At 37.6% G+C, this 13320-nt stretch overlaps 1 protein-coding gene across 2 annotated transcripts in view; it reads right to left on the bottom strand.

Moving 5' to 3' along the window:
- The window catches only part of TRIM55 (tripartite motif containing 55), a 203933-nt gene that overhangs the window by 44735 nt on the left and 145878 nt on the right, over nucleotides 1-13320 (bottom strand). The window contains exon 9 of one of the 2 annotated variants that reach the window (XM_053715085.1): nucleotides 10309-10590. The exons of the other annotated variant lie outside the window; for it this stretch is intronic. Within the exon in view, the coding sequence (XP_053571060.1) occupies nucleotides 10309-10590 (282 nt within the window). The remainder of the gene's footprint in view (nucleotides 1-10308; nucleotides 10591-13320) is intronic. 2 annotated transcript variants of the gene reach the window in all.

Below are 13320 nucleotides of genomic sequence, written 5' to 3'. Positions count from 1 at the left end.
TAGGAGTAAATTAGAAAGTTGCTTAAAATTGCATGCTCTATCTGAATCACAAAAGAAAAAATTTGGGTTCAGTGTCCCTTTAACATTTTTATTCTTATGTTTAGACCGTCTCTGCTATCCATCTATGTAATAGCTCATATCCTTTTCACGATTTAATCCTAGGGGGAGGTAAGAGTTCTAAGTCTATAGAGCCAATAGAGTTCCTGTTTCTGTAATAGCTTATGCCTGTCTCCACCGCTTTTACATGTGAGCATAGTCAAATTCATCATAGAAACCCCACACACTCGTGCACTACATATAAACGGATTTGGACTGTATGTAGCTGGGGGTGAAGATTCTAGTGAAGCTCTAGTAAAAGAAATGGAACCCTGGTATTAGAAGTGATCGTCCTGCTTTAGAGAGACTTATACAGAAAAAGTTTCTTGTTTGTTTCTTGCCATTTTATTTTAGAGGTAAAATTTTAAATTGACAAGTCAGTTCTCAGAACTTGGTTTGCAACACCTTTACACTGCTGATACTGTGGGGCCGAATTATCAAGCTCCGAACGGAAACACAAGTTATGAAGTAGCGGTCTATAGACTGCTGCTCCATAACCTGTCCGCCTGCTCTGAGGAGGCGGACAGCGATCACCAGAAATCAACCCGATCGAATACGATCGGGTTGATTGACACCCCAAATCTGCAGGTGCAGTGATAAATACCGAGAGCGTATGCTGTCAGCATTTATCTGCAATATCGGATCATGTCCGCTCGCACATTCATAAATAGGCCCCTGTGTATAAATTACTAATATTTACCACCTAGACGCCTTCTGTGTGACCAGTCAACTCTGTCTTTGGACTGTCCAGACTCAATCTTTGAATCAACCTGACTCAGCCCTTAGCCTCTTGATCCTAGGGATCAAGAGAAAATGTTCAGAGGTATGTAATGGAGAACCACACCTCTAAATTGAAAAACATCCATATTGTTTGCTTTTCAGTACAGTAACAGGAGGTTCTTATGTAAAATACAATCATTGCTTTTTGTGTACTGGGCTCCTTTGCTCAATATGATCTCAATGAATCATTCTTGGCAAATAGCCTTTTTCTTATGATCTAAGTGACAACTTACAACATCATACTGATGCTTCCCAAAGAGTGAAATAAGCTTAATTTCACTGGCTCCTTCTAACTCATTCATTCATCCCAGTGCTTCAATATTACAAAAGTCAAAATATATATAGTGTATCTTTTTTATAGTATATATAGCATTATTTTTTCCTCAAACTCAATATATGTTTGTAGTGTGTGAGTATGTGTTTTTGTGTGTGAGTATATGTGTGTTTAAGTGTGTGCAAGTATATGTGTGACAGTATGTATGTGCCTGTGACTGTATGGTAATGAGTGAGTGTTTTAGTTTGTGAGAATTAGAATGTGTGTGGTTATGTTTATGTATATTTTTGTGTTTACAAGTATGTTTGTGTATAAGTGTAAATGAGTGTGTGTATATGTATATTTATTTGTGTGTGTGTAAGAGTGTGTGTATGAGTATATGTGTGTGAATATGTGTGTGTGTTTGTGTATGTGTGCTTGAGGGCATCTATGTGTGTATGAGTATATGTATATTTGTGTATAAATATATGTGTGAGTGTTTGTGTATGTGAGCTTGTGTGCAAGTAGGATTGTGTTTGTGAGTATATTTGTGTATGATTGTGTCTGAATATATACTGTATGTGTATGTGTTTGTGTATGTTTGCATGCATGTATGAGTGTGTGAGTATATGTGTGTATGATTGTGTGTGAATATATGTGTTTATGTGTGCTCGTGTGCATGTATGAGTATGTTTGTGAGTAATTGGGGCCGAATTATCAAGCTCTGAATGGAGCTTGATGCCCCTGTTTCTGAGCGAGCCTTCAGGCTCGCCGGAAACAGTAGTTACGAAGCAGCAGTCTAAAGCCTCTGAGGTTGCGGTCTTCAATCCGCCCCATCCTATACGATCGGGCTGATTGGCCGCAAATCTGCAGGGGGCGGCATTGCACAAGCAGTTCACCAGAACTGCTTAAGCAATGATAAATGCCGACAGCATATGCTGTCGGCATTTATCGATGTGCGGCAGACATGATACACTACATTGTATCATGTCCATCTGCACTTTAATAAATCGGTCCCCATGTGTGGGATTATGTTTGAATATACAGTATATGTGTGTGTGTTTGTGTATGTTTACTTGTGTGCATGTATGTTTGTGAGTACATGTGTGTGATTGTGTTTGAATATATATGTGTGTGGGTGTATGTCTGATTAGAAATAAGAAACCAAAAGGCCTATTGAGTATAACCACTTATTCTTGTGAAGTGTAAGCTTAAAGGGACATTATTCGTGCACTGGGCTAATAATTTTCACTAGTCGTCACTGAAGTAAGAAATTGTAGTGGTCGAGTAGAAAGTTTGGATTATTTCCTCTCTTTAACATTGATTGCACCAGTATCTTTTTCCCTCCGGACTAGTTTAAATAGTGCTCTTTTTAAATGTATGACATATCTTGAGTTTACTGTTCCTTTTAAAGGTTCATAACAGTCTGTGCTGTAAATAGTAAGCTGGGGCTAAAGCATAGATTTTTAAACGCTCGTTGCATTAACTTTTTTATCCTTTTAATTCATTCTTAGGATAACCTTATGCATATAACAGGCTTTGCTGAATTCGTTAACAAACATTCAGCATTTTGTTTACGCACAGAATATGGGATATTTATAACAGTACAATCTGTGGAGCATGAATTGTCCTATGTTTTATTCACAGAACTTTTGTACAATTAGGCATGTACACTACTTTATGAAATTCACAGCATATTTGATCATAAATACAATGATTGCAATATAATTATTTTGTAAGCAGAATGGATTTGTTTGGGGTTTTAGTATAATGAATCAATTATAGTTTTGAAACTAATTAGAAAGATGATGATTTGCAGATATATGAGGAATTAGTAAATGCATAAAACAAAATATTTCCTACCCATGATAGTAAATACCATGTACTGAATCTGATTCCAGAGATGATGCAGTATGATAAATAATGCCAGTACACATATGCACAACGCTAACTCCTGTGAGGGAATAAGAAATATGCTTCACCATAGCGATACAAATGTATGCCATACACATCAACAGATGGACACTGTGTTACATGTTCACAGTGTTTTTTTTTAATTCAAATTTAAAATTGAATATGTCAATAATGGAATAGGGCAAACTGTTCTATGCACACACAAACACACACACACACACACACACACACACATATATATATATATATATATATATATATATATATATATATATTTACAGTATATATATATTCTTCTTTTATTTAAAAAAAACACATATATATATATATATATATATACATATGTATACATATAAATATTGTGTTTCTGTGTGTGTAAACGCCCTTATGAATGTGTGTGTGTATGTGCTTGTGGATCTGTATGTGTTAATGTTTCTATATGTGTGCGCATGTGTGTCTGTATATGTGAATGTTTCCGTATGTGTGCGTGTCTGTATGTGCGTGTATCTGTATGTGTGCATGTGTGTGTCTGAGTGTTTGTATGTGCACATGTGTGTGGAGTGTCTGTATGTGCACATGTGTGTGCATGTGTGTGCGCATGTGTGTCTGTATATGTGAATGTTTCCGTATGTGCTTGTGTCTGTATGTGCTTGTGTCTGTATGTGTGCATGTGTGTGTCTGAGTGTCTGTATGTGCACATATGTGTGCCTGTGTGCGTATGTGCGTCTGTATGTGTGAATGTTTCCGTATGTGTGTGTCTATATGTGCGCATGTGCGTGTGTGTGCGTGTCTGTACGTGCACTAGTGTGTTTCTGTGGGTGTGTGCTTTTGTGTATCTGTATATGTGCGTGTGTCTGTATGTGCGCATGTGTATGCCTTAGGGTTACCAACTCTCCTATATTTCCTGGGTTCTCCCGTATTTAAACACATTTTTTCTGTCTCTTCCAGCTCCCGTATTATGCTGCTTCCTGAGCCTCAATCTCCCGTGCTTTCTCTTCACCAAGCTAGTGCACACATGGCTTTCAAAGGTGTGCACAGCTTAGAGAGGAAGGAACGGAGCATGGGAAGTGTGAGGCTCTACTATAATAATTTTCACAGTCTGCAAGTTACTCTATAGCTTCAGGAGTAGCTGATGTGCAGACTGCAGAGGTCAACGCTGGAAGTAGATAACAGAGGCGTGCTGAGCTTCTGTACCATTATGCTGCTGTCTGCTGATAGATTAGTTCTGAAGCTCTACATTTTTAGAATTGGTGGTGATCACATAATTGAGGGTGAGCAGTTCATTGTTTTCTCTACGTATCTATCTTTAAAAAAAGCACATAGTTGGACAAATGTTATGCATACTGTACTGGTATAAACATACTTTGGGAGAACAGTGTATTATTAAAGGGATAGTAAAGTCATAATTAGACATTCATGATTTAGATAGAACATTCCATTTTAAACAACTTTCCAATTTACTTCTATTATTTAATTTGCTTACTTCTTTAGTTATCCTTTGCCGAAAGGTTTATCTAGGTAAGCTCAAGAGCAGCAAAGAACCTATTTTCTAGCTGCTGATTGGTTGCTGCATATATATACCAATTGTCATTGGCTCCCCCATGTGTTCAGTTAGAAACCAGTAGTGCATTGCTGCTCCTTCAACAAATGATACCAATAGAATGAAGCAAATTTGATAATAGAAGTAAATTGGAAAGTTGTTTAAAATTATACGTTCTACCTAAATCATGAAATACATTTTTTGGGTTTCATGTTTAAAGGAACAGGAAATACCAAAAATGTATTTTGTGATTTGCATAAAACATACAATTTTAATCAACTTCTATTCTCAAATTTGCTTCATTCCCTTGTTATCCTTTGCTGAAGGAACATTGACAGCTAGCTGAACACATCTAGTTAGCCAATCACCAGAGACAAATGTGTGCAGGCACCAATCAGCAGCTAGCTTCCACTAATGTTGGATATGTGTATTCTTTTTCAACATGGGATACCAAGAGAACAAAGCACATTTGAAAATAGAAGTGAATTTAAAAGTGTCTTAAAATTACATGCTCTATCTGAATCATGCAAGTTTAATTTTGACTTTCATATCCCTTTAAGAGGCACACCATGTAATACTCCAAATGTATTTTTATAATGGAGATAAAGGGGCCTATTTATCAAAGGTCTTCTAATACCCCACTCCCACCAACTTTAAAGCCCCCAAAATGCCTAGTTCTAAAGGCAATGGCAATTGGCTTTTTTATTTTTAAAACATTTTCATCTTTTGTTTAACGTGTGTATCTGTAACACTTCCCCAAATCACCTCTTTATTGTAGGGTATGAAACTTTATACTGATAAATGGGTTGTTTTTTTTCAGTAAAAAAATAGTGTTTCAAGTTTCATTGGAAAATTTACAGTGGTTGAAACACAAATCCAGGAATCTCCTAGCCGTTTGTTGTTTGAGTTTTAATACATCGTCTGTCAGCTATAAACTCATTATCTACTGTAGGTGTGTTTTAAAGTTAAAGCTCCCACATGTTAAATTTCGACTAATTAATAGACATTAGCGTCTAATAAATACTGAAATCAATTGCGGGATCTACTGTGAAACGCAATTCCTCCTGTTTGTGTAATTGTTGCTTTTTTTTAATGCATGATAGTTTTTGCAAATAATGTACATTTAAAATGATAATACAAACATTCACCTAGATTACAAGTTTTGCGCTATAGAGGGTGCAAAACGAACGCAACAAAAGTTGCGTTATTTCACTCTCCATAGCGCTGCCATTACGAGTTTTGAAAAAGCCACCTTGTGCGTGTGATATGGTGGGTTTTAAGCTCCATACCACACAAAATACAAGCGCTGCTTTGATGTGCTCGTGCACGCTTTCCCCATAGACATCAATGGGGAGAAAGTGTTAGAAAAAAACTTAACACCTGCGATTGCGGAATGAAAAGCTCCATAATGGAGCCCTATTGATGTCTATGGGGAAAAAAAAATTACATTTAAACCTAACATAAACCCCAAGTCTAAACACCCCTAATCTGCTGCCTCTGACATTGCCAACACCTACATAAATTTATTAACCGCTAATCTGCCACTCCTGACATCGCCACCACTGAAATAAATCTATTAACGCCTAATCTGCCACTCCCGATATCGCCTCCACTATAATAAAGATATTAACCCCTATTCTGCCGCTCCCTGACATCGCCGCCACTAAATAAAGTTATTAACCCCTAAACCTCTGGCCTCCCACATCACTGCCACTAAATAAATCTATTAACCCCTAAATCTATCACCCCCCTAACTTTATATTAAAATTACAAGATCCCTATGTTAAAAAAATTAAAAACTTACCTGGGAAATAAAAAATTAATAAATTTAAACTATAAATTAAAATTAATAACTATTTGACTAAAATTACACTAATTAAATAAACTAAATTACAAATTAAATAAACTAAATTACAAATTTAAAAAACCTAACCCTAATAAAAAAATTAAATCTACAATTACAAAAAATAAAAAATACTAAATTACAAAAAATAACAGATGAAATTATCCAAAATAAAAACAATTACACCTAATCAGGGGCAAAACTACAGGGGGTGCAGAGGTCGCAATTGCAACTGGGCCCCCAAGGGTGAGGGCCCAGCTTAAAAAACAAACAAAAAAAAAACCATTGACCTGCCATTGCCTGCACTGGTATCATGTGAGTGTGACATGATGCTACACTAGTGTCTCTGGCTACAGGGGTTAGTGTTTCTGTTTTACCCATTGGTGTTTATGTGTGTGTGTGTGTATTTGTGTATGTATATATGTGACTGTGTGTGTATTTATGCATGTGTGTGTGTGTGTGTGTGTTTGTGTGTGTATGTGTGTATGTATGTATTTGACTATGTGTGTATTTATGCATGTATGTGTGTGTGTGTGTGTGTGTGTTTGTGGAACCAGCAAATTAGAGATCTTGTTACTACAGCATGGGGGGAGGGGGTAAACAGTGTCACTATACAGTACCACTATATACAGTACGGGGGGCTGGACCATGTCACAGACTACTGTGGTCACTTTATAAAGTACTGGGGCGGGTAGGGTCAGGCCAGCCATCTCACCGGCAAATTACAGACTGTGTAACTAACTCACTATATACAGTACGGGGGGGCTGGACCATGTCACAGACTACTGTGGTCATTTTATAAACTACTGGGGCGGGTAGGGTCAGGCCAGCCATCTCACCGTACTGGTGGGTTAAACAGTGTCACTATATACAGTAATAGGGGGTCAGACCATCTCACAGACTGTGGGCACAGGGTACCTCCTTTTGCAGATGTAATCTGATTCACATTGTTTTTTTCTCTGTTAAATGTAAAAAAAAGAAAAGATATGTATCAAATTCACTTTTTTTTTGGGGGGGGGCACTTATATTCTTGCACCTGGGCCCTGTGGTTTCTAGTTATGCCTCTGCTTCTAATCTAATAGCCCTATAAAAATAAAAAAGCCCCCCAAAATAAAAAAAAACCCAGACGATCCACTTACAGTTTTTGAAGTCCCGGACATCCATCCTCATCCAGGCGGCGGAGTCCTTATCCAGGCAGCAAGAAGTCTTCATCCAGGCGGCGAGATCTTCATCCATCCAGGCAGTGTCTTCTATCTTCATCCAGGCGGCATCTTCTATCTTCATTCCAGTGGCGCGGAGCGGTCCATCCTGAAGACATCCAGCGCAGAGATCCTCTTTATACGGTCGCCACCGTATACTGAATTTTCAATGCAAGGGAGCCTTTTCAAAATAGCGTCCCTTGCATTCCTATTGGCTGATTTGATTTTGGAAATTCAAATCAGCCAATAGGATGAGAGCTACTGAAATTCTATTGGCTGATTTGAACAGGCTAAAAGGCTTGCGGTACAGTTATACCGACAAGACTCGTAATGGCTGCGTTGCTGTTTTAACACTGAAATGGACATTTTTTTCTACCTGATTGCAAACTAAATAAGATCTGTATATGTATATGAGAGTTTCTGTGTATGTTTGTATGTGAGTTTCTGTGTATGTGTGTATGAATGTTCCTCTTGATGAGTGTTTCTGGGGGGGGGGTGTTTCTGGGTGCTGGGTTTGTGTGCGTGTAACTTCTAAATAGTTTGTTGATTTCCTGTGTAACATTTTGTTGATTCTTAAGTCTCCCATATTTTTTTAAGAAAAGTTGGCTACCCTAGTGTGTCAGTATGTGTGCATGTGTCTGTATGTGTGCATGTGTGCATGTGTCTGTATGTGTGTATGTGTGCATGTGTCTGTATGTGTGTATGTGTGCATGTGTCTGTATGTTTGTATGTGTGCATGTGTCTGTATGTGTGTATGTGTGCATGTGTCTGTATGTTTGTATGTGTGCATGTGTCTGTATGTGTGTATGTGTGCATGTGTCTGTATGTGTGCATGTGTGCATGTGTCTGTATGTGTGTATGTGTGCATGTGTCTGTATGTGTGCATGTGTGCATGTGTCTGTATGTGTGTATGTGTGCATGTGTCTGTATGTGTGCATGTGTGCATGTGTCTGTATGTGTGTATGTGTGCATGTGTCTGTATGTTTGTATGTGTGCATGTGTCTGTATGTGTGTATGTGTGCATGTGTCTGTATGTTTGTATGTGTGCATGTGTCTGTATGTGTGTATGTGTGCATGTGTCTGTATGTGTGTATGTGTGCATGTGTCTGTATGTATGTATGTGTGCATGTGTCTGTATGTGTGTATGTGTCTGTATGTGTGCATGTGTCTGTATGTGTGCATGTGTCTGTATGTGTGTATGTGTCTGTATGTGTGCATGTGTCTGTATGTGTGCATGTGTCTGTATGTGTGCATGTGTGCATGTGTCTGTATGTGTGTATGTGTGCATGTGTCTGTATGTCTGTATGTGTGCATGTGTGCATGTGTCTGTATGTGTGTATGTGTGCATGTGTCTGTATGTTTGTATGTGTGCATGTGTCTGTATGTGTGTATGTGTGCATGTGTCTGTATGTGTGCATGTGTGTGTGTTTGTGTGTTTGTGTGTTTGTGTGTTTTATTTTTAATGCTGTAGATAAATGACAATCTTCTTTGAAACATTAATATAGGTGCGTTTAAACTACCACATTACATTTTAAGACATTGTTTTATTCTATTAAATTTTCATTTATTTTTATTTCAAGTGACATATTTTACTTTTTTAAAACATGGAACTCCTAAAAATTGTATCATGCAATTAAAAGTAAACAAATAGAAAATGTTAATGTTAATGCAAGGGTTTGACAAGTGCAACCAATAGTGTATTTGGGTTTTGTGCTGCTCCCCAAACCCCCTAAACATGTAAACTACAACAATTTTAACTCACTAGACAACCAGAGGTCATAGATTTGTAATAACATTAATAAGCAAACATTTGGGTCCTGATGTTCAAAAACTGGCCACCATGGAGAGAAATCACACAAAATCTTTGGATTTTTTTTAGACTTTATATTGTAATGTAGGAGTCTGTCCTTCACATACAGAGCTCTGTATAGTGAGATAATTATTTTTCAAGATAAAATTTGCTTTTCTAACATTCTCAGATCATCTCACCTGAGCAGAGAAATTTAGATCATCTTGGAGAGCCCAGGAGTGGGGAGGCATCATGCTACAGAACCAACTCTCAACAATGCTGCTCCTCCTAAATCTGGCTGCCCTTGGCACAGGGTTAGTTGGTCTAGGCCAGAAATTGCCCATGAGTGCAACCCATTCTTTGTTATTGTATCTAACACAGAAGTTGTATGCAAGGAGATACCAAAGTATGTAAATTTAGGAATAAAATACCAATGTAGATATTTTACAATATATTTGTTTTTTGTAGAAAGTTTGCTTGTGTTGAATTAGATTTTTTTTATCAGTGGGGTTTGTCACTATCCACCAGCAAATGTGGAGTATTTCCTTATCAGAAAATGAGCTTCTATCCCATGGACTAGTTGTGCAAAAGTTAGTCTGACAATCATAATAGACTGCTTTACAAAGCTTTTTCATGCAACAAATATTTTTCACATACTTAAACAGTTTTCTTTTGTATATACATAATATAATATATGGTGGGGGAAGTGGAAAAGCAGTCTTTGTTTGATAGAAAATATTTAATTAAATGCATAATAGAAAATTTGGGTGTTCCATGTCTATTTCAATTTTAAATCTCCCTGTGTTAAATTCACTATGCAAAATTTGGTAAATAAATGGTTAACTCTAAATAACTCCCATTGCACAGAAATGCCATATCAAGGTGCCTACTGACCTGTTCAGCCTCTGCAGATGTGCTGGTTTCCTTACCAGTCACTGCTGCACTTTCTTTATGTGCTGTTGTTTCAGGATCTTTTTTTATAGCCAATTCCTTAGAAACTGAAGAGTCTACTTGACTTAAAGCATCACTCGACTGAACCTTGTCTGGAATGGATTCTTGTCGCGCTTGGCCCTTATACCAACTAGGGTAAAACGAGGTATCTGAGGTTCCTGTTGCTGACAGACTGTGAATATTAGACTCGGAAGTGTGCTGAATGCCAGTCGACTCACCCTCACCCTTTATCAGAATAGATAAAGTAAAAAAAGATATGTTATCTGCTGGTATGCAGCCTTAGTCTTCTATAAGCTGTGAACAGATTTAGATTTAACTTTAAAAGGATATTCTAGTGCAAACAGCGCTACAAAACAAAAGTGTGTGTTAGTGAACTGAAATACAGACAGCTAATACAACAAAGTAGCATTCTGTACAAAGCCATCTTACAGAATTCTACTTTAAAATGGAATTCTTATATTTTAGGAGTCTGAGCTATTGGTTACCTCAGATTAATATATTTGTTACCTCAGATTAATATATTTGTTACCTCAGATTAATATATTTGTTACCTCAGATTAATATATTTGTTACCTCAGATTAATATATTTGTTACCTCAGATTAATATATTTGTTACCTCAGATTAATATATTTTAACATTCACAAAGAGATAAGCTGAAAGATGATATATTGGGGTCCATTTATTAAGCAGCAGATGCTGCTTCAGAGCCCTGTCGTTTCAGGTCCGCCTGAAACGGAAGTTAAGAAGCAGCGGTCGTTAAAAACCGCTGCTCCTTAACGTCTCCACCACCTTTTAGGTGGCAGACTGAAATCATCCCGATATGATACGATCGGGATGATTGACGGCCCCTCCTAGAGCCGCCAATGAGCAGGGGGCGGCATTGCACAAGCAATTCACCAGAAATGCTTATGCAATGTTAAGTGCCGACAGCGCATACTGTCGGGATTTAGCGAGGTCGAGCCGACATGATTCACTACAGTGAATTATGTCCACTCGACCTTTATTAAATCTACCCTATGGTATTTATTGTGGGTTAGATTACAAGTGGAGTGTTAATTTATTGTGTGCCCTCAAAAGGGCAAAATAACCAATCATTACAAGTTGTTGGTTATTGCTACCATGAGCTCGCGGTAGCAAGTAGCAGTTATAAAATTAACCAGAGATTAGATCTCTGGTTAATTTTACAAATGTCCCCAAAATGCCCCCAAAATCAAGTGTAGCGGTGTAGTGTAGTGGTAGCATCTTTATTTTTTTTATAAAATAACTGAAAAAAGCAGTTTTTCTGGTCTAAAGGGAGCAGGTGTGGGATTGTAGAAAAAAATAACAGCACTAAAAGGTGCCTTTACATTGTGGTCTATGGAAACTGTTTGTTCCCAGTAGATATATATGATTCTATACATATATATTTATGTGTTAATATGTGTATATATGGGGGGGGCGGATTATGGGTATTTAGACTTGGGGTTTATGTTAAGGGTGTTTAAACGTAATTTATTTTCCCCCATAGACATCAATGGGGTTGCGTTACGGCGATTTTTCATTCCACACTTCAGGTGTTAGGTTTTTTTCTAACACTCTCTCCCCATTGATGTCTATGGGGAAAAGCGTGCAAAGCAGCCCTTGGATTTTGTGCGGTATGGAGCTTAACGCTCCATACGCACAAGGAGTCTTTTCAGTAACTCGTAATGGCAGCGCTATGGAGAGTGAAATAACGCAACTTTTTTGGCATTAGTTTTGCACCCTGTTTAGCACAAAACTCGTAATCTAGGTGATAGTAAGGCATTACGTGCAACACACAGGATTTTTTATCGGGCTATGATGCAGCTTAGAAAGCTCTATGGTGCAGGGTTGCTCACCCAAGCCTGCTACTGCAAGTTAAAAAGCAGCAAACTTTAGACTGCTTTTTCCTAACCTCTTCACCACATCAGAAATGGCAGACTTAATACTTCCCAAACTTATTTGTCTGAGATGACTACCTGCATTAGCACTAGTGATTGCTATTGCAAATTCCAGCAGAGAATGCTGCATTAACTCTATTAGGGCCGGTATTCTAAAACACATTCAACAGATGGCCTAAAACATCTGTGGAATGCGCTGGAGTAGCAAAATCTGAAGGATAATTACACACAACTATTGCAGACATAGGTAGACAAATGGTTGTAAAACCTTGTCTGGGGTCCCCTTTTTTTCAGAAACAGCCGATATGCATGGTTTTACATTGGTTTTTGGCAATTAGAAGGCCGCTAATTGCTGCTGTGGGCCACACTTTTGAAATTCCTGGCAGGGAATGTGGTTAATCAGTTAGCTTGTAAGTTTAATTTTTACTGTAGTATAGGGATCACCCTCCCACCCCCTGTATGCCAGTATGCAGTTTAGGGCTTAATTTTATATATATGTATATATATATATATATATATATATATATATATATATATATATATATATATATATATATATATATATATATATATATATATATATATATATATATATATGGTCTGAGGACGGGGCACGAGTGGTCCCGAAACATCACTTTTTTATTAAAGGATCTAACCATTGACCTAAGTCCAGAGAGTGCTTATTTATATTTTTCTTTTCACATTTGAGAGCACTCTGGCCACTGTCTCCTTGATGGTGATAGTGCATACAGGTGATACCAATTATATATTTATATATTTCTTCACCCTCCCTCCTATTTGAACTCCCCCAACAGCTCTCTTACCCTCTCCCATACCACTGTCTACCACCTTGTTTGTTTCTGACACCAGTATGCCAGTAAAATAATATGATTTTGTAAAAATTTTATTTTATATTATTATTAATTTTATATATTTTCTGTAGTGTAAGGATCCCCTTCACCCGCCTCACCTCCCCACTCCAAGTGATTACTGTTTTCCTGTAGTGTAAACATTTTTCTGTAGTACAGGGCACCATCCCTTCCTCTCCCCAGTTT

The sequence above is a fragment of the Bombina bombina genome, chromosome 5, assembly GCF_027579735.1.
Source record: "Bombina bombina isolate aBomBom1 chromosome 5, aBomBom1.pri, whole genome shotgun sequence".
NCBI classification, from domain to species: Eukaryota; Metazoa; Chordata; class Amphibia; order Anura; family Bombinatoridae; genus Bombina; species Bombina bombina.
The sequence above is the reverse complement of the archived record's forward strand: the minus strand, read 5'-3'. Positions and strand labels throughout refer to the sequence as shown.